At 41.5% G+C, this 20,911-nt stretch overlaps 1 protein-coding gene across 3 annotated transcripts in view; it reads right to left on the bottom strand.

The window, feature by feature from the left end:
• Nucleotides 1-274: 274 nt before the first annotated feature.
• The window catches only part of znf423 (zinc finger protein 423), a 167,275-nt gene continuing 146,638 nt past the window's right edge, over nucleotides 275-20,911 (bottom strand). For all 3 annotated transcript variants that reach the window (XM_022206152.2, XM_022206153.2, XM_022206154.2), the window contains 2 exons: nucleotides 17,632-17,747; nucleotides 275-1,252 (listed from right to left, as the gene is read on the bottom strand). In XM_022206152.2, the coding sequence (XP_022061844.2) occupies nucleotides 1,223-1,252; nucleotides 17,632-17,747 (146 nt within the window). In that variant the 3' untranslated portion in view covers nucleotides 275-1,222. The remainder of the gene's footprint in view (nucleotides 1,253-17,631; nucleotides 17,748-20,911) is intronic.

Genomic DNA, 20,911 nt, shown 5'->3' with positions numbered 1-20,911 from the left:
GAAGAGCTGGTGTGGAACATGAGCGAAGGAAGACGCCAACGTGATGTACTCACACTTTCAATCACGTTCCCTTCAGTTTAGGTGTCATCAGGCTGCAGTTTTGTCTGAGCTGTGAGCTGTTTTGTTTCCTGTGCAGATCTCTGTCACTCTCCGTATCATTTCCATCATACCAGGAGAGCAGCTGAATAATAACATTTCTCGGGATGACACCTCAGTACATATATCTGCATCCTCAAAAATCCTCTCCTTTGAATAAACTCACATCACACAGTGGTTCTTTATTTGTCATTTATTTATTTGTTTTATCTTTTTTTTCTGTACTAGATTATTGCAATCTGGTTAATTCACATTTAAAAAGCAGTCATTGACCAGACGCACTGAAATCGATGATATTCATTTTTACAATAACCATTATAGGCCCCGTAGAGACTGGAAAACCCAATCCAAAAAAAGAAACATCTGTATGGTTTTCTGCACTTTATTTTGTTTTGATGTCTTTTTTTCATAGTAATTACAAAAAGGAAAAATATATATAACAATAATCATAAAAAGGATAGTTCGGGGGGGAGGGGGTTTAAGGAATATTACGACTGGCAAACAAACAATCACAACACAGCACAAGTACCTACTTACTGCAAGAAATGAAAGGTACAAAAATGAAAACAAAGAAAATAAGCGCATATGGAATAAAGAAATATCAAAGAAATTGGCACCTATGAAGTTGAATACAATAAGCAACTGAGGGGACAAGAAAGTGTAGCCTTTTTTCTACAATCTATTTTAAAAAAATCCCAAAACAAAAGGTGTTTTCTTGCTTTTTTTCTTTTCTATTTGTTAAAAAAATAAAATGCATGACCTGGGGAGTGACTGGTGGGAGGAGAGGAAGGGAGAAGGGGAGGAGGAAGAAGCTGGTGGGGGGGTTTCTGGCAGGGGCAATAAAAAATACTGCACGTACAATACCTTTGTTCACCCATCTCTTTCCTTCATCTTGCTCTTACCGCTTTCTTCACCCACTTTTTCCTTTCTTTATTTAATAGCATATCCCATTAATATTCCTTTCCCCCGCTGCTCCTAATAGCCGCGCCCAGTGGCGCGATCGTTAGAGTTTTACATGTGAGTAGCAAATGACACTTTGATTGGCTGTGATGTGGAGATGGGGGTCCCCTGCCGGCTCCGGGTCGGGGGCCCCGGCTGAGCTGAGAGATCCTGCCGGGCCTCGGTCTCACTGCGCGTGCTGACTCAGTGTGTGGTTCTGGAGGGAGAGAGGGAGAGGCAGAGATAGGGAGAAAAAGTGAGAACACATGATGAGAGAAATAATGGGCTACATGAGCATAGTGCTTTCCACTTGCCCCCACCCAATAATAGAACAGAAAAGAACAGAAACACAACTGCCTCCCACAGTATAGACAGCGAGGCCTCCTTGCTTTATACATAGTCTGACGAAAGAGGAGAAAGAAGGAGAAAAGGAGGGAAAAGAACCAAATAAGGGACAAGTACAACACACTATTAGACACAGTAAGTAACCTTAAAGTCTGTTATTTTGCTGTTATGATACAACGAATACACACACATTTTCAAGCAGATTTTTAAAATCATTTTGACGGGCATTTTAACACACATGCATTGATTTTCTTTTACATACATCATCACTGGAGGCTGCTGTGCCACATTCTGACACACACTCAAACAAATAGCTCCAATCCCTACAAAGTACGCTGTCATCAAATACCGCTGAACCCGGTTTTGTCCAGAACCAAACAATTCAGTTCACACTGTATTTGTTCTGTTCCTGTTTTATTTCTTATCTGTGGGAACCCGGCGCCTCGATTTGTTTATTCAGATCTGTGAAACCCTCGTGTCTTTTGATATTGTGATTAATATTTTACAGAAAGCGTCTCCATACCTCCGAGACGCCTACACTCACAGCTCTCCAAAGGCGTCTGCGCACTACACATCAATACATAATCACAACGCAAAAAAAAAAAAAAAAACACCACCTTTTTTTCAAAAATTAAAATTCACAACAGCAGTGAGAGCACAAAGGGAGACGGATGCGGTGATCTCTAGGTAAAAACTGGAGTGGATGAAGTGCGATTCACCGACAGCTTTGTATGCTAAATGAAGACGGCAGACACACAATATAGATTGAACAAACTTTCTGCATGAAGCAGCTCATATAAATACAGGTAAACTAGCATGTGAAGCTTCTCTTGATGTGTTTGGAGCACAAAGAAATGATGCAGAAAAATAAGCTCCGTGATCACATCAGTCCTCTGTGGCTGTTTCATATCAGCAACAACGGGGAGCTGAACTCATGATAATCTGGATTTGCTGGTTTGGAACTTAGCATCACATCTAAAGCTGGGAGATACAGTTTGTGTGTGTGTGCAGAAGATGAGGAGATGATTGGAATGATTTCTATGGGAATGTGTGTGTATCAGAGAAATTTCCACCAGGACGCTCTCCTCCTCCTCCTCCTCCTCCTCCTCTCTCCTCATTTTCCCCAGACAGTAAAGCTTTCTCCCTGTGAAACATTCCCTACCTCTTTCTCTCTCTCTCTCATACACAATACACAAACTCCCTCTGAAATCTTTCCCCATCATCCCTGCGTCTTCACACATACACACTCTCACTTGCAGACACACAGCACACACACACAATTCCCAGCGAGATTTTCCCAATCAACACCCCCTCCCCTCCTGCGTACCCCTCCCAACTCTTCACCACCACTAAAAGCAGCTTTCTCAGATTAATCGCTCTCTCACACAGATAGGCCCCACTACGGGGGAAAAAAAGGGACAAAAAAAGAACAGTGGATGGGAGACTGAGGGGGAAAAAAAAACAGAGGAGGGGATGAACAGAACAGGGAGGGACGAGGAGGGGTGGATGGGGACAGAAATGTGAAGGATTATACGTGGTTTGGGGTTGATAAATACTTATTTGTCATTCTATGGCCCTTATCTTGCTGTGCATGTTTTGTTGAGCCCTTTGGTGTGTGTGTGTGTCAGAGAGAGCAAATGTGTGCTTCAGAGTGTCACTCGGCTTTGGAGGCCAAGCTAACCGGTCCAGAAGAGGAAAGCAAAGGGTATTAATGCCCTACGCTGGAGAGGCCACTGCACACACACACACGTATGCAGACACATGTGGGGCTTCAGGGGAAAAAATATGTGCACAAGTGAGCAAAATAACGACAGGGACAGTGAAAAATAAGTGTCTGCTTCTGCCTGTGTGTGTTTGTGTGGAGGCCTCTCCGGCGAGGAGGGAGATCTCATTGGGAGCCACTGACCCCATTATGATAGAAAACCCTCCTCTCTTTCTGTCTGCTGCCTCTCACTCCATCGCTTCCACTCGTCCTTCTCCTGCTTTTCCTCACACTGCCAGAAGAGGTCAGGCTCATTCCTCTTTATGGTAAAACGTAAAGAAGAGAGAGAGAGAGGGAGAATCTGTCCAGAGCATTTGTCCAGTTTCCTGGCGGAGCATCATCCATGTCTGGTTTTCGTCTTTACTCACTTGCCTCGTACATGACCTCTAACACTAAGGTCATCTATCAGGCTTTAGGAAAGAAAAAAGTGAAGACGGCGCAGTGATCGGAGGATTGCAAGAAGGGAAGTAGGAAGGAGCTCGAGAGGGAAAAGGGGGGAGAATGTCTGTTTTCCCTCAGGTTCTTTGGTTCTGTTGGTGTATTGATTTGTAGACGGAGAAAGGGATGGAGAGGAAGGACAGAGGAAGAGGAGGGATGGAGGCCGTGGTCACTCCCTGGAGGAGCTCACAGCGCTGCAGAGGACTGCTGGAAATAGCCCAAAGGAGAGGAGAGGGGAAGGAGAAACAGGGAGAGGGATGAGAGAGGAAAATAATGGACGAGTGAATGACAGTCTGCCACAGGACTCACAAACACACACACACACACACACACACACTGTGACACCTCCTGGTCGCCTCTCTTCATTTACGTAGTTGTTGGGGGCTCGGTATTGATTATGCAGCACTGCAATCGATCAGTGTGAGCCAGTATGTGTGTGTGTGTGTGTATCACAGTGTGACATGTGCTCTACAGCGCAGTAATTGATATATTCTACAGAAAAAATGGGTGACAAAAGCAGGGAAGGGAGTTAAGGAGAGAGAAAGATGCAGTGTTTTTATATTTAGTGAGTAAATTCTTAAATCTGTGCACCTTCACACACAAAAAAATCTTCCAGCAAAGTGAAGGGATTATGTCCCCTAAACTGCTGGGAGCGCCTTAATGTAAAACAGATGAAACAACTGTGCAGGTGTTTGTATTGAGAGTAAACAACAGCGGGAAGAAGTTCTTACTAAAATACGACAAAAACATACTGGAAAAATTGGAAAAAAAAGGCCAAGCTAAAGCCAAGTAAGGCCTCATCCACCACCTATGTGCTGTTTATTCTGAGTAACAGAGGGTGGGTGCACTGCAGTGAGAACAGCCTGTCTTCCAGGCCAGGCCAGACCAGACCAGTCAATACAGAGGCCTGTCATTGTTTTTCCTGAACTGCTTAGAGAGAGCGAGGCTAAAGCCTGCAGAGCCACGGGCCCTGGGGAAATATGGCCCTGTCGCATTACCCACGCGCAACGCTGCCACACTGACACACACACACAGGAATAGATTCACCGACTCGCAGCTAAGAGCACATGCATGTACAGACACATGATGCCAAAAAAAAGTACAATAGAATACACATACACACGGTCTCATGGGGAAAGGGAGAAGGGGACGACAGAGGAAACCAAGAGATAGAGATAAGAGAAAATCTAATCTGCCTTGTCCTGCTTCTCTCTGCTATCTACTGCATTGCACACACACAGAAAATGCATTTGTGTTGTGGTGATGATGCTGCTGGATATTTTACAGGGAGCTTTACTATGCATGTGATCACTGTCAAGTCTGCTCAGCCTCATATATATTTATATATTGTTTGCATTGACATTCTGAACTGCAGTGGAGAGGAAAAGTCGCTTTGTGCTCTCTAACATCAGATTAAAGTGAAATAAGAACGAAAACAATCACACTGACACACATGGCAGTGACCTTGTTAGAGATCGGGATTAGTACGACGGCAAATTCACTTCCTCCCAGCTTCTTGAACACACAAACACTTAGCTGTCCTGTGATGATGTAACAACAACACCTTGAGACGCATGTGCCAAGTCTCTAATAGACACAGGAAGAGGAAGCACTGCTGTTGGAACAATGCCGTGTGTCTGTGTGTGCTATCAGCGAGTGTCTGTCAGTGCGTGAATTTGTGTCAAATGTGTGTGTGTGTGGGGGGGTAAACTGGAGGCTGTCCAAAGACTGTGTGCATGTGTGTGTTTCTGTGTGAATGTGTGCCCCAACTTCATTGCTGTTTTTAACACCAAATGAAAAATCACCTAAGTCGCCTTGTGGTCTTCTTTGGGTTCAGTGTATTTATAGCACGGCATTGACACCCTTCCAGCAGAGCACGTCTATGTCTGTGTGTGAGTATGTGTGTCTGGGACTAGCAGATGGGCTGTCTTAGCCCTCTTCCTCTGCTCCCTGGCTTGTCTTTAGCCCCACCCGTCCAGGACAGGATGCTGCCTCGGGAGTAGATCAAAAATAAACGCACCCCCTGCCCTTAACATCCCACCGACACGTATTCCCTTCTCCCCTCTTGCTCTTCATTTTCTGTCTCTCATCTTCCCCTCGTCGTCGTCATCCCACCATCCCTTATCTTCTTATTGTAAATATCAACACATGATCTTTAAATTACTTCCTTTAGCCTCCTCTCTCTGCAGCCGACCCCCTCTTTCCTCCTCCGTCCCCACCCCCAGGGTGACCTCCCCCGGCCACGTCCTGTTTGGAACGCACCCTCCTGCTCTTTCTCCCACGGGGACTTCCCCTCTCCTGTTGCTACCGGCCCGTCCGGCCAGGTTTGGACCAGTAAACAGGACCCAAAAATACACTCGCAGCATGAAAGGGAACACACAGATAGGAGCGCGAAACGTCAAAGGCGAGCACGCATGGATCGACACCAGATTCGCAGCGAAGGTAAGGGCTCCTGCTGGAAGCTGTTACACAAAATAGGAAGTGACCTCACCTCCTGCAGAAATAACCAATCATTCCTGAGCACCACATGACACATTTGAGTCCCACCATTATGGAGAAAAATGTGTGTAGGTTCAAGTGAATGATCTCTCTCTGTCCCACACACATATAATTATAGTGCTGAGGAATGTTGTGAAGCAGAGCACCGGATGATGACTTCAGAGTGTGCAGAGATGGGCGATGAGACACAGAGACATGTACATTGTGCAGCATGAACATATAAACACATAAAATGCAGGCAAAATGCTGATGACATGACATGCGTGTACTCCAGAAATGGAAAGTACAAATAGGTTACAGACGGACAAATAAATGCACAGACATGATTCACCCGACACACACATGTGCTCGCAATTCAGCAGAGCGTGCTGGCTTTCCGTGTCACTGTCATATTACTGCACACGCCCAATCCCCATGAGTCCCCAAGGGGCCGGCTTTTTTATTTATTTTTTTCGGATTATCGTGCACTCCAAAGTGGCAGAAAAAGAAAATCAGAGATTGGAATAGAGTCATAGATGTATATGTGGAGGTACACATGAGCCACCCTGAGATTAAAAACATGGGCTGAGAATGAATGGACAGATGGGTGCACGGTGGAATGATTGGAGAGAGGAATGGAGGTATTTTCAAACAGATAGAGGATGATCATAAAGGACACATGTATTAGAGCAGAGAGAAGAAGTGTAAGAGGATTGGATCTGTGGATTCAGCTGATAGTGGATACTTGCAGGTTTTGTTAGTCTTGAACGACAGCAAACTGAATATTTTTTGCATTTGGGACTGTTAGGAAAAATAATCTGAATTTGTCAGCTTGTGCTCTGGAAGGCTTTGACAGATAGTTTACACTACTTTCTAACACAATATAGGGCTAACTATTGATTAACTCAGACTTATTTTACTGTAAGAGACCACAAGCAAAAAAGCTGAGAAGTATTGAGTTAAATGGTGTAATGGAAGACTGTAGCAAAAAACAGTATTGTACTGCTTATAAATGTTGCAATGTCTTGATATGGAAACAATTAATGTAAAATATTTAACTATAGCATCAGGTAGACATTATATTACTACAGGTAAAAGAAAAAACAACAGATGTATTATGACAGTGCCACAGTTTGCTTTTATCTAGCTTGCTTCTAATGGAATGCTTTAAACAAAACAGAACCCAAAAACAAGAACCAAGTCCTTATATGAAAGTTTTGCCATGACACAAGCATTATGTTGTATCCCTGTACAGTTATTTAGGACTAACGGGATCAGGCTCCTATATGAATGAATGGAGAGAGAGCTCTAGCTGTACGTACATGTATAAAATCACCAGTCAGATCTGATTAAATTGTTTAAAAAGATTGGTGACTTTGCCCAAAATAGGTAAAAAACGGTTATTTTTACAGGTTATACTGTTGCTATACATCCACACAGTTTTCAATGCCACGTGTTGGTGCAACAACAAAATTTTCAAGCAGATGATTGGCCTTTTGTAAGGAGGGATGGGATATGTTTCATACAAAGGTAATATTTGGCAATCTGGAATTCTCCAATAGATTTTTTAGGTGGAAAGTCAGGAATGCATATTAGGAATCACATATGTGCAAAAAGAGTAAAGAAATCTAATCAAAGACCGGAAATGTTGGAAGAAAAATAAAATGATGAATCCACTGACTGTAGAGCCAAACAAAAGACTGAATGAAGATGCAGTGTGTTACAAGTGCCGTGCCTGTATCTGTAAGAGTGTATTTTGGCAGGGTTGATAGAACACTACGTCATGCAGAGCCTGTCCTGTTCTATGACACATTGCCTCTGTTTACCTGTCACCATACACACACACACACACACAAACCAAATGACAGGAACACGGTCCAAGCTGTTAGAAACCCTCCAGGTGTTGGCTCAAATAGTGTAATTCCTTTGTATCTGTCCCTAACTCTGTTTATCTTCCTCCCTCTTCAACTCACTGTGTTTTTGTCTCTGCACATCCGCACATTTGTTCCTCTTCTTTACAGAGACGCAACAAGTAAGTACTTTTGACTCTATTTTTTCCCCTTTTGTCTCCTCCCTCCCCAAGTAACACTGCGTGAGTCTTTTTTTTACAGTGTTCTGGTTTTAAGTTCCTCAAAGCATAAATGACAAAACACACACAGGTGTGCACACACATGGAAACGTAAAATTTACAGATGATTAACTGATCCCACATTGAGATTTTCTTTCCTCTTTTTAAATGCAACACAAACAGAATGTGCCTTGCATTCACAGTGTGAAACAACAGAGACTGCAAAAATTCCAACAGTGTTAACAGCCACGGACACAATTTGTATGCAATTTTTCCTCAGGTGGTCAGAGAAGGAGAAAGTCTGCCAAGTATAAGGACAGTTAGCTGCAGTGAGAGCAACATCTTGTACACTTTTCTGGGACACAATTTTGTTCATATCGTTTGTTGTTTCAACGTTTGCCTCAGTTTTTAATAATTCATTTTAGCGCAGTATTTTATAAAATGACACTGGTCTACAAGTGAAAGTGAGCTAATGTGAGTCATTCATAAAGATAAGTAACAAGTGCTAATTAGCTATAGTTTTGAAGATACAGTATTCAGTCAATATCTGACATTTTATGCAAATTAATTAGAAAACAGGTATTAATCAAAAGGAAAGGCTTGTCTCTGAGCAACCAGTTCTACTTCAAAACACTGTCTGCACATTAAAAGCGTATTCATCTTGGCCAGAGTGTCAACAGAATCTGCTCTGATTGACAGAAATCTGTGTTTTGAAAGTGAAAAAAAATGCATTTTATGAGCGGTGACACACATTTATCTATGCGACTGAAGCTTGAAAATTTGGAACTGTCTTATCTTGTTGATCTCAGGAAAAGGAGATGCCTCGAATCCATGCAAAGAAAACTTCTAGCATATTTGTAGTCAGGTAACCTTTGCATCGCAAATGTAAAAAAAAAAAAAAAAAGTCATACTTTATTCTGCCTGCAAAATAAGGGATTAAACAAGTATTGGGCCCACTTTGCTGGTTTATGTGATGTTTTAGCTTTTAGTGTGTAACACATTTATTTACCAAAAGTCATAAGACCTTCCTTGTTGAATCATTGACAAGTTAGGATGAGTAAAATTTAAATTTTTTTTTTAGAAAATAAGCATTTTTTCATATACCTGTGTCTATAAATACACATAAAGATATGTATATTTGTCACAAAACGTATCACCTTTCATTAAATATCTTTTTGCCAACCAGCACTGTGATCATGTGTTTTCCAACCCATCTTATCAGTTTGTATTCAAGCTTTAGCAAATTTTATCTCAGAAGCAGATTTGTTCCCAAAAAACTGTGTAATTAGAGCACTTATAATTATTAGGTAGCTGTGGCAGTCGTAGCGGTATGAGGAAATCACTTTTGGTTGGCTTGCGGTCTTTCTGTCTGCTCTCTCTTTTGTTTTGAATATCTTTTTGTTTCTGTCTGTCTTCTCCCTGCAGAAAAAAACCCTTCAAGTCTGGGGATTCGGGGAGGTACGAATGTGTGTGTGTGTGTGTGTGTGTGTGTGGTTGCGATTATGTTTGTGTGTGTGTGTGTGTGTGTGTGTCCCAGGTCCCCATTCTAATAACACAGAATCTCCCAGTGAGCAGTGGGGCAGCTGAGTACGCTCCCCCGGAACGCCACGGGGATCTACGGATCAAATTCATACACACATCCACACACACACAACCACACAGAGTCGAGGGATACATGGATCAGAGAGTACACACTATGACTTGACACAACACTCTCAACCGAGAGCAACACCCAGACCATGCCAAACACACATACACACACACACACACACACACACACACACACTCAGCCTATTGCCAGTTCAACCACATCCACACCTTTCCATAATTCAGTTAGAGGGAGACAGTGAGGCACTTAGATTCAGACAAAGACAAAGATAACATTATTCACAGACAGACTACTAAACACAGCTCGTTTCGCAGCACACATTCTGCCCTGATACCAACAGCAGGCAGTGAACATGTCTGAAGAGCTATTCTTGCTGATGCTTTCTTACAGATTTAAACATTTCTTCCACTTTCCAGGTTACTAAGGAGGTTGGCTGATGATTTCAAGCTGCTGACAACATGGAAATTAATAACATGACTGATAAAGTCTCTCTGATGTTGGAAAGTAGATCAACTTTAAACATAAAATCTAAACACTTTTAGTAAGATGTGTACATTTCTCTCCCGCATGTTTCTTTATACATATGTTTATTTCCAAAATGAAATGAAGCTTTTGTTCAATTTTTTTTTGCTTTGACAGCACAGCTTTCAGAATTTCTTTCACTTCCAAAGTACAAAACAGAATGCTAAGGAGGTTGGCTGATCACTTTAAGCTGCTGAACATATGACATATGTCAACGTGTTGGAAAGCAGCTCATCTTTAAACACAAAATCAAAATGCTTTTAGTTAGACTTCTGCACATTTTTCTCCATCTGCATGTTTCTTCATGCACATGGACAAGCTTTTGTCCACTTTTTGTGGCACTGAGAACACAGGATTTAAATATTTCTTTCACTTTCCAGGTATAAATGGGACGCTAAGGAGGCTGGTTGATCACTTTAAACTGTTGACAACATGCAAATTAAAAGTAATACCAATAAATTATCTATGGTGTTGGAAGGTATCTCAACTTTAAAAGCAAAATGAAAATGGTCTTCGATTTCTGCACATTTCTCACCTTCTGTGTGCTTCCTTACAGATCTGTTTATTTCCCAGTTTGCTACTTTTCTCTTCCTGTCATGCATCCATCACTGTATGAGCACACTACATGCTCTTTTAATTGCGTCTACAAGGGAACACACTCCTGCTCATCTGTGTGGCTGTGTGTATGCATACGCAACTCTCAAATATTCAACACCACCGAGACAGGCGGAAGGGGAGAAAAGTGAGAAGATCCTGTCGAGGAAACCCACACACACACACACAAACATAAGGATCCCCCCCACATCCATCCATTTATTCATCTGACCACCAATCCACCCATCTAGCAGTGTTTAAATATTTACCAGAGCTAAAGGAAATGGTGTAGCACAACAGACGCAGAGGCAGGGAAAAAAGGAGATGACTGGGGAGGAGAACGGGAGTGATGGATGAATCGAATGGATGGAAGGAAGCACTGAAGGCAGAAGCTGCAGTATAGCACCCCCTGGAGGCTTAAGAAGAATGTCAGGGAATGGGAGATGTAGAGCTGGAATACTATTTTGAAATAGAGATAACTCCACAAGAGGGAAACCCAGCTTTCAAAAAGCAACAACAACAACAAAAAAAAACTCCTACTGTACACATTTTACATATTGTGACAGTGATCATATCCTGGGAATTATGCAGTCTAATAATTACACTGACGGATAGAGTAAAGTGTGCTTTAAAGGGGTTTATGAATGCAAAAGGATTTGTTTGCTGGTGGTGTGGAGACATTATTTACACTACAAAAACTGTTTCTACTATTGTGCTAATTGCTAATGAAAAAGAGCACAAAAGAAAGAAAGAAAAAAATGAAAGAAAAAGAAGGAAAGAAAGAACAAATCTGAAATAGAGAATGAGAAAGTCGTCTGTGAAGTCTGGGAGTAAAGGCAGAGAGAGATCCAGAAGGACCTCACTGATCAGGGCCACAGCATTTTTTATTTACACACTAGCACACACTCACACACATGCAGACACACACCAAAACATCTCTTATTTACCAGCTTACGTCTGCACTATTTATGGGGCACTGGGGAGAGGCACAGAAGAGAGGAAGAGAGGAGAGGGGCTAAAATATGCATAGGGGCTGGTTCTTCTGGGACGGACCGATGGGGGTGGAGGGGGGGTCAGGGAGGGAGAGGAGGGAGGGAGAGAGAAAGTGAAAACTGAGACAGAAAGATGTGAAAGCAGAGTGATAGAGAGGGTGCCGGAGAGAAAGTGAGAACTTTGTATGCAAAGGGAGGGACAGAGATGGAAAGAAGGGGCTGAAGGAGTGCAGTCAGAAGGGAAAGAGGATGATGCAGCGACATGTCCATGCTGCAGTTATCCTTGGGTGGGTGGGTGGGTGGCTGGGTGAGAGAGAGTGAGCTGGACATCATATGGCCCCTCTGAGGGGTTGAAAGAGGCCAAAGCCTTTTCTAGCTGGCCAACCAGCCTTCTTCATCCATCCACACCTCATTAAAACACACACACACACACACACACACACACACACACACACACACACACACACACACACACACACACACACACACACACACACACACACACACACACACACACACACACACACACACACACACACACACACACACACACACACATTACCCTATTCCACTTTCCTCTGGCAGATGCATGCACACACAAACACGTATCGACTCGCACACACATGCGATAACAGCTAGCAGTGGCATTAACCTCCATGGTTGTAGCTCTCCATCTCCCCCAGTCAGCCTTTCTGTCTAGCCCACTTAGAGAGGCCTCCCATGGGGCGATGGAGCTGTGGCAGGTCAGCCTCGGCCTGCAAGTTTTCACACACACACACGCACAACATGCACACACTTGGGCCAGGACCAAAGAGTAACAAGATGGATATAGCCGTGGTGCAGCAGCCAAAGAGGAAGAAGTACAAGGAGCTGAGGGAGGGAAGAAGTTGAACTGAGCTCAACTTAGCTGGAATGAAAACAACGGAATAAAACTCAAATGAAATGACCAAATTTAGCCAAGATGAGGAGAGGAGTCTGTTGTTGAGTCAAAACTAACTTCACATATGCAATAACATATCACTAAGAATACATATATATATTCCACTTCAAGTCCACTAATATTGACCTCTGACTGGCACTGTACTCGAGATTTTTAAAGCTCCTATTGGTGCCAATCACAGAAAGAAAAAAATATCAATCAGCCTCTTGACTGAGTAGACCATGTGTAAAATCTGGGCTCAAAGGTTAAAAATTCCTAAAGAAGATGGGGTCATTGTCTTTGCAGCAATCTGTGGAGCAATATTTGAACTGCCATATTACCACTTTTTATTAATATTTTTGAAGCCCTATGAGTTGGAAAACCGTAATTTTTCTTTAAGCCCAGGAACAATTCGATATAACTCGCTTTCAGAGTTCCACCATAATACCTGCTCAATGCATGTTCAAATATTGTCCACAAATACAAAAAAAAAAAAATCATTTTAATACACATTTTTTTCTTATAGTGTATGCCTCTGACTGGCACCATCCTCTGGATTTTTAAAGCTCCTATTGGTGCCAATCACAGGGGAAAAAATCAGCGGCTTAGGATGAAAAATAAGGCTTTTATAGTTGGTGGAATATCGGAATAGAAAAAAAAAGTGGACATTTTGTGACCAAATTTGCCCCATCATCTAACTGGTTTGTATTAATCTATCAGGGCAGTGTTGTACCACTGAAGAGTATATTTATGAACCTGCAAAACTTCAGGACACTATCTACATTATTTCTTAAGTTATAGCACTTCAAACATTGATCCAAATATTGCTTTGAAGAAAACGGTGCCAAAACTCGACATGACCCCATCTTTGTAAAGAATTTTAAACTCAAAAACTAATGTTGAGCTCAGATTTTACACATGCTCAAATCAATCAATATTCACCACTTTAAAACAATCTGTCAAATTGAAGATAGTCAGGCGTGGGTCATTCAGCGAACTGAGGCAGAATGACCTAGAATTCAAAGAAAGATTAAATTAGCATTTTTAACAAAGCTGATAACAGTATATACTCTGTTCTTCTTCGACTCTACTCTGCACTGATAGTTGAATTGGTGCTTGATACTGTTAAGAAATGCTAAAGCAGACCACTCATTTAAGCACACAGTGTGAGCTGACTTCCCCTGATTTCAAACCCAGCAACTGATTAATTCAGTTCCTTACTCTATGAAGATGTTGTGACCCGGTCAGATGGCAGGAGAGAAGTCATCAGGGATAGAGTGTGTGTGGAGGAGTGGTGAATGAGTTGAGGGATGTGTATGTGCAGAGGACTGTGGAGGTTAGCAGGAGTGTGTGAAGTGTGAGTGGTGCCTGTGTGTGGACATTAACCGACAGGGTCCAGCAGTCACCCTGCTGTTAAATGGACTGGCCAGCCATATGCCCACCACCTCTGGCCCTATATCATTGCCACTTTATGTGAGTGTGTTTGTGTGTGTGTGTTGGCTGTGGTAGGCCTTCTTAGAATCAAATAAATGCTATTACATTTATTTATTCTTTTTTTTTTTTTTTTACAGTATTTCTCTCTTTTTCTGGGTCTGACGACATCTCCACATGTACACTAACTGCTCTTACAAAGGGGAACATGTTAAGTTTTAGACTGTAGTTGACAAAATAGAGAGAGAGGAGTAAAAATTTACAGTGAAAGACAAAATAAAGTATGAAATGGATGAGGAAAATAAGTGCCTAAGATACTAAGATAATCTTTCCATTCATTGTTTAGCTAAGTTGATGCCCAGTTGTCAGTGCTCGGACTAAAATTTCAAGACTGATCATATAATATCCTTCCAGGGATTTTAAAAGCCACTTTCTTTTCAAGCTACTCTACAATAGAGAAAATAACAACAAATTATGTTAAACCTGATGTGTGCAGACCCAACACAAAAACATGACCAAGAAGAATGTGTAGCTCTCAAACACAATGATGGCGCTTGTGTAGATTTAAATATAATATAAAACGTTTTTTTGTTTTCCATCTGTGTCTTTAAATAAAACACACACCCCTGGATCATTTTTCAGATCGTAGTTGGAGATACTCTGCTAATGAGACGTCACTTCGTCATGGCATGTGGGGTTGCATCTGTCCTGTTTGACAGTGTCAATAAGTTATCATTCAGACAAAGACGCATGCTAGAAGCATTTACCCGGAAATTCATTTGTGCATGGTATATATGTTATATGTTAGATTCAAATACACTGTAAGCCTCCATGCCACATTTCACACAAACCATGCTGTCTTTGCACCTATGAGGCCTCACATATTTTCATGGAAATTTCACTGCCTTTACTTTTCAGCTCTTACCTTGTCGATTACGGTAATTTTTCTTTTATTAACCAGATATCAAGGAAAAATTTATGATAAAATTGTTTTTCCATGTATCTTACAAAAACAGGCTTGTAGTAGAGACATTTTTTCTTCAAATAATAGCATAACATTGCAGATATACGTTAACATCTATGCAATGATTGCATTGCAACACGGAGCTACAGGCAAACTATCATTAAATGTAATGTAAATTCAAAACAGTTTTTGCCACTGACACTTTGCGGCACAGAAAAGCAACTGGTATTCTTGGAAAAGTAAAGTCGTGCAGTTTTATTTGATATGCGCTACACTTTGCTGCAATAAATATTTTAAGAGAAAACAGAGAATTTGTACCTTAAGTGCATCTGTTGGGCTCTAAGGGTTAATGCACCTCTACGGTCAACCAAGCAGCAAGTGTTGACATAAATCATGGATTTCACCTTTAACAGGACTGATGCTTGACCTGAAGATTGTGCAGATCACTGGTTTGCTGCCAAACGGTTACAAGAGATGGAAGACAACAGGGAGGTTTACATCATACGGATCTGGCCACAGCTGGCCCAGGACCTACTCTTGGGTGACTTATATGCACTCGTGTCTTTCACACACTCACACATGCACACACACCTCATGTGTCTGGACCCTAATGACATGAAGCTTGCCAGAACCCTGCCCAGACCTCATGAGGAGAGACGGGAAAACAGGGACAGATAAATGGCAAGAGGGTGAAGGGAGACTATGGAGATAAACAATAAATATAGAGATTCTATGAAACGGACGTAGCTAGGAGCGCCAGGAGGAGTTACTGAATAAAGTTAGAGTATGCTGAGGGATGGTGGAAGCCCAGAAAGTACAGAGAAATTCATGTAATAATCAGTCCCTCCAGAAATTTGCGATGTTGTGATGTTGCGAATTCATGTGAAATCAACCAATCTCCGCGAATTTTGCGAAGCCTTGCAATTTTGTCCAATCACCGCAACTTTCCCGCAATTTTGGCCCGCCTCCTGTGAGTTCCACCAATCATAGCAGCTCCCAGCGCAAATGTAATGCACGTACATCACTGAATTCACTTCCTTGTTTATGGTTTGAAGATGCAGACATGTGCGATACTAATGTCTCTCATTTACCAACAAAAAACTGCTGAAGGCCGTGATTAACAATTAATTCACTGATGTTCTTCACCAAAGCGGAGCTACACTGTTTTACACCTGTGCAATATTGTGGTGGAATAAAAAACAAGAAAAAAAATCATCGATTGATACTTTAAAAGAAAAAACACACACGAAACATATTCGAACAGCTTAAATGAGCGGACAACAGACCATATAAATCACCATGATGGAAACTTGCTTTCAGATCCATTAGGGCACTGCAAGAATGAAAGTGAATTAGATTAATTATTTCACCAAACAACACAGCAGAGTTATGTGACGATCAGCGTGTGTGAATCATTCCTCTGTTACCAACATCACTCAAAAACACACACAGGGATTTGAATGAAATTTTCAGGGTTGGTCAGAAATGACACAAGGACCAAGTGATTAGACTTCGGCAGTGATGCGGCTTAATGTTTGGATCCACGGATTTGTTAAGAATTTCCCATTGAGGAAGCGGCACGGCGTCTGATAGCGGCACGGTAACCATGGCAACAAGTGAACGCTACCTCAGCGGCCCACTGACGATCACATCTTTGTGATCCTACTACAAATCTACCTCTGTGGACGTATTGGAAATGATATAAGGAACAGTTGATTAAATTGTGGGGGTGTTTCTGAGTCCCATCAATTCCCGTCGCCCGCTACATATTTAGGTCACGTGATTCGGTATGTACACATGCAGAAGGAGGACTGTGCTCTCTCAGTGCTGTTCTTGTTAGTTGACGTGACAAGGCGTGAGCGTGTGTGTGAACACGTGTGTGCCAGGATGTGAAATTAACTTTTTAAGCCACTGACATATGTCTGAATATGATTCATTCAATAGTAAGTTAGCATTTTGTGTGGCAAATCTACCAACCACGTCATGTTAAACCAGTATCTGGCTGCTGCTAATTCCCACCATGGTGCGCCAGCTTTTGTGGAAATGGGTTGGAACGTTAAATAATTAATTTCGGAATAAATATTGTCAATTACAGCGTTGAAACATGTTCTACAAGCTGGAAAAAATGCAGCTTTTTAGCAATTGTCACTGTCTCCTGCAATTTCATCACAACAAATAAGCTTAAAACATCGCAACTTTTATCGCAATTTTTTAGAAAAGCTCCCGCGAATTCAGGCATTTTCGGTCGCAACAATCACAAAAAACGCCCGCGAAATCCTGGAAGGACCGAATAATTAAGAGATGAACAAAAGAGGGGGAGTCTTTTTCTCTGTTCATCTTGTTCGCTTTCAGAACCTTAGTTGATATGCTAGTATGTCAGTACCTGCACATGCTGTTTTTTTAATTTATCTGTAACAATAAACAAACAGGAATGAGGTCAATGTCAACACAGATACAGTTTTAAGGCGTCCTACCTGTAGTTCTGTCTGAAAAAAGAACTTCTGTGGACACTGGGAACAGTCGTAGATCTTGTCTTCCTGACCATGCACGGCAAAAATGTGCTGCTGGAGCTTGTTGGCCTGCACAAACACTGGGAGAGGACAAACACAGAAACAGAACGCAGTGTTTATTTGATGAAGTCAGCCACCCAAAGGCCAACTGAACTATACAGACCAAAAACTGCATCCTTACTGAAATAAGATAAACGTGCATTGATGTAGATGTGTCTGTTGTAGATGCCAAAATAAGAGCCAAAAAATCATTTCAGCAGTTTCAAATTGAACTGTAATGCAAAGCCAATGCAACTCTTTAGTGCTTAAATCGAACCTTTGCAGAAAACTGATTCCATGTCTGTCAGTGGAAAGCAATTGTTAGAAACAGGTTTGAGACTGCATTGCACGTAGCTTTGCATTGCCAAGCAGTAACCAAATTTCTTTACAGCTGGACAATTGCAATGAACACTGCAGGTTTGGAATTATCTATCATTTATTGTATTTGTAGAAAATTAACCAAATTGCAACCGAGTGTTCAGCATAAACAACCTCACAAACACACACACAAAGCAAATGAGGGCTGACTGGAGAAGAAGGGAGTATACAGGATAAAATAAAGCGACAGAAGGGATCAAGAGAAAGAAAGAGAGAAAACAGGAAGAGCTATCCTCAGCAGACCATGTGATATTTATCAATAAATTATCTCTCTTTTTTTAACTTCCGCTCCAGTGTTGTCTCACACTTTTTTCCCTTTCTTTCTCTCTCCTTTGTTTCAGTAAACTTTTGGTTTTCACTGTGAGTGTGTATGTGTTGAATTATTAAGCCTCCCCATAGGAGTGGTGCCCATCTTACTAATTCATAAGCCACCAAGGAATAGAGTTAAAGTTTAAAGCGTTGCTGTGTACCTGGGGGGTAGGCACACAACACAAGACAAACTCAACAACTGAAGGGGGGGAAAGAGAATGATGGAGTGACACACAGAGAGAAAGAGAGAGAAAAAGAGACAGAGAGACACAGAGAGAGAGAGAGAGAGAGAGAGAGAGAGAGAGAGAGAGAGAGAGAGAGAGAGAGAGAGAGAGAGAGCACATACGTATGGGAATAGAGAGTCAGAGATGGAATGAGGAAAAGAGAAAGCGAAGGTGCTGACTTAGTTTCTGCTAAAATAGGTGCTGAAAGCAACTCTGAACACCACAGACCTAATTTGGTCATCCAGCATTTTGTTTCTGCCCTCCAGTGGATTGCATAGGTTTAAGGTACTTCATATTTGACCACTGTGAAAGTATTATTGTGTTTACTTTTGCACACACACAGTTTTGGCAATACTTCTTTAGCGCTGGCACCCTGCTGCAATATTGCTCCCCCAGTTAGAAATGCTAAAACAATGAATATTCCTGATGCGATTTCACTGCTTACCCAAAATCTTAAACCCCACGGCCATTACTGATTCAATTCCGAACACTTTATTTGTCCCCGAAGGGCAATATGTAGGGTCATGTAGAGTAGCACAATTACATAGTATAAGAAATTTAAAATGTACTGAATATATCATGATGTAGGTAACCCGGAGAGAGCCATTTCTGAGCCACAACAGGTACAGGGGATGATATAGAAGATTTAAGGGGCAGATCTTGCTTCAAGCAGCAATACTAACCTCACTTTGCATTTATATCATGATAAGCTGAGACCACCTTGGTGCCTACAGACTGCTGTGCAGAGAAAACCTTTTAGTCAGTTTGTAGTTTTAATTAGGAAAGTTAAAACCTGGAAGGCATGAAAAACTATTTCAGTTTCATATTTACAATTTTAATAAATTAAATACTAGAATGCATGTGAAAAACAAAGCCAGCTGAATAAAAAAAAAATAGTTTCAGTATTGCAATATTATATAGTATATACAGTGCTATGCAAAAGTCATTACATTTTTTCCCCACTAGTATAAAAGGAGACATTCCTAAAGACTGGCCCCAAATCAGTTCTGAGTCATGACAGCAACCCCAAACACAGTCGGTCATAAAGAAGTATTTTCAATGGCAAGAAAACATCATCAAGCCAATACGAGATTACAACAAGAGGCAAAAGCAACTTAATCTAAAATCACAGAAGAACAGTGGTAAGTTTATCAAGATCAATAGAAAAGTTACATGAGTATACCTGAGAGAACTGACAGCCACATACTATATGGATTTGATTTAATTTTTTTCTGCATTTTGAAAGTTAATTAAAAAATAAATTATTCATGCAAATACACTGATTAGTCACAACATGAAAAACACCAGTGCAATACTGTGTAAGGTTCCTCATGCCATTAAAGAAGCAAACTCATCAATACATTGACTTCACAAGACCCCAGGCATCGAAACATTAGCACCAAATCCCTTCAATTCCTTCACTTCCTGGAAGTTGCGAATTGGACCTACATAAACTGGATTTTTTCCCAGTGTATCATCACATTGAGATCTGAGGACTTTGGAGATCAAGAGAACACCTTAAACTCTTTGTCCAGCATCCCAAACTGTTCCTGAACTATTTTTCAGAGGGTAGCACGGTGCATTATCCTGGCATTCGGGAATTCTGTTGCCATGAAGAGCTTCCCAGCAGAACAATATCTTTGCACTGCCTCCAATGATTTGCTTTCTTCCCATAGTGCATTCTGCTGTTATCTCTCTCCCAAGTAAACTATGGACTCAGCCATTCAATTTATGTAAAAAAAAAAAAAAAACATGATTCATCAGTCAATGTCAACATCTTCCATTGCTTCATCATCTAATTCTGTTAGAATTTTTATAATAACCAGCATTAAGGTTTCCAGCAGTCTTCGCTACCGTAGTTCTTCTGTGGGATCTGACCACACAGACCAGCCTTCACTCCCTGCACGCTTCAGTGAGCCTCGGATGCTGATGACTCTGTTGCTGGTTCACCGGTTGTCCTTTCTTGGACCACTGCATACTGGGAACACCCTACATGATCTGCCGTTTTGGAGATGCTCTAACCCACTCGTCAAGCCATCAAAATCAGGCTCTTGTCAAAATCAGGCTCTTGTCAAAATCAGGCTCTTGTCAAAGTAGGTCCTTGTGCTTTCACACATTTCCCACTTCCAATGCATCATTTTCAACAAGCAAGTGCTTCTAATATATCCCACCCCTCAACAGGTGCCACTGTAACAAGACTATCAATGTCATTCACTTCACATGTCAACGATTTTAAAATTGTGGCTGATAGGTTGCACTGTGTATATAACGTCTTTTTGTGTTTCTGTGTCTAT

Source organism: Acanthochromis polyacanthus, chromosome 8, assembly GCF_021347895.1.
Source record: "Acanthochromis polyacanthus isolate Apoly-LR-REF ecotype Palm Island chromosome 8, KAUST_Apoly_ChrSc, whole genome shotgun sequence".
Taxonomy (NCBI): Eukaryota; Metazoa; Chordata; class Actinopteri; family Pomacentridae; genus Acanthochromis; species Acanthochromis polyacanthus.
The sequence above is the reverse complement of the archived record's forward strand: the minus strand, read 5'-3'. Positions and strand labels throughout refer to the sequence as shown.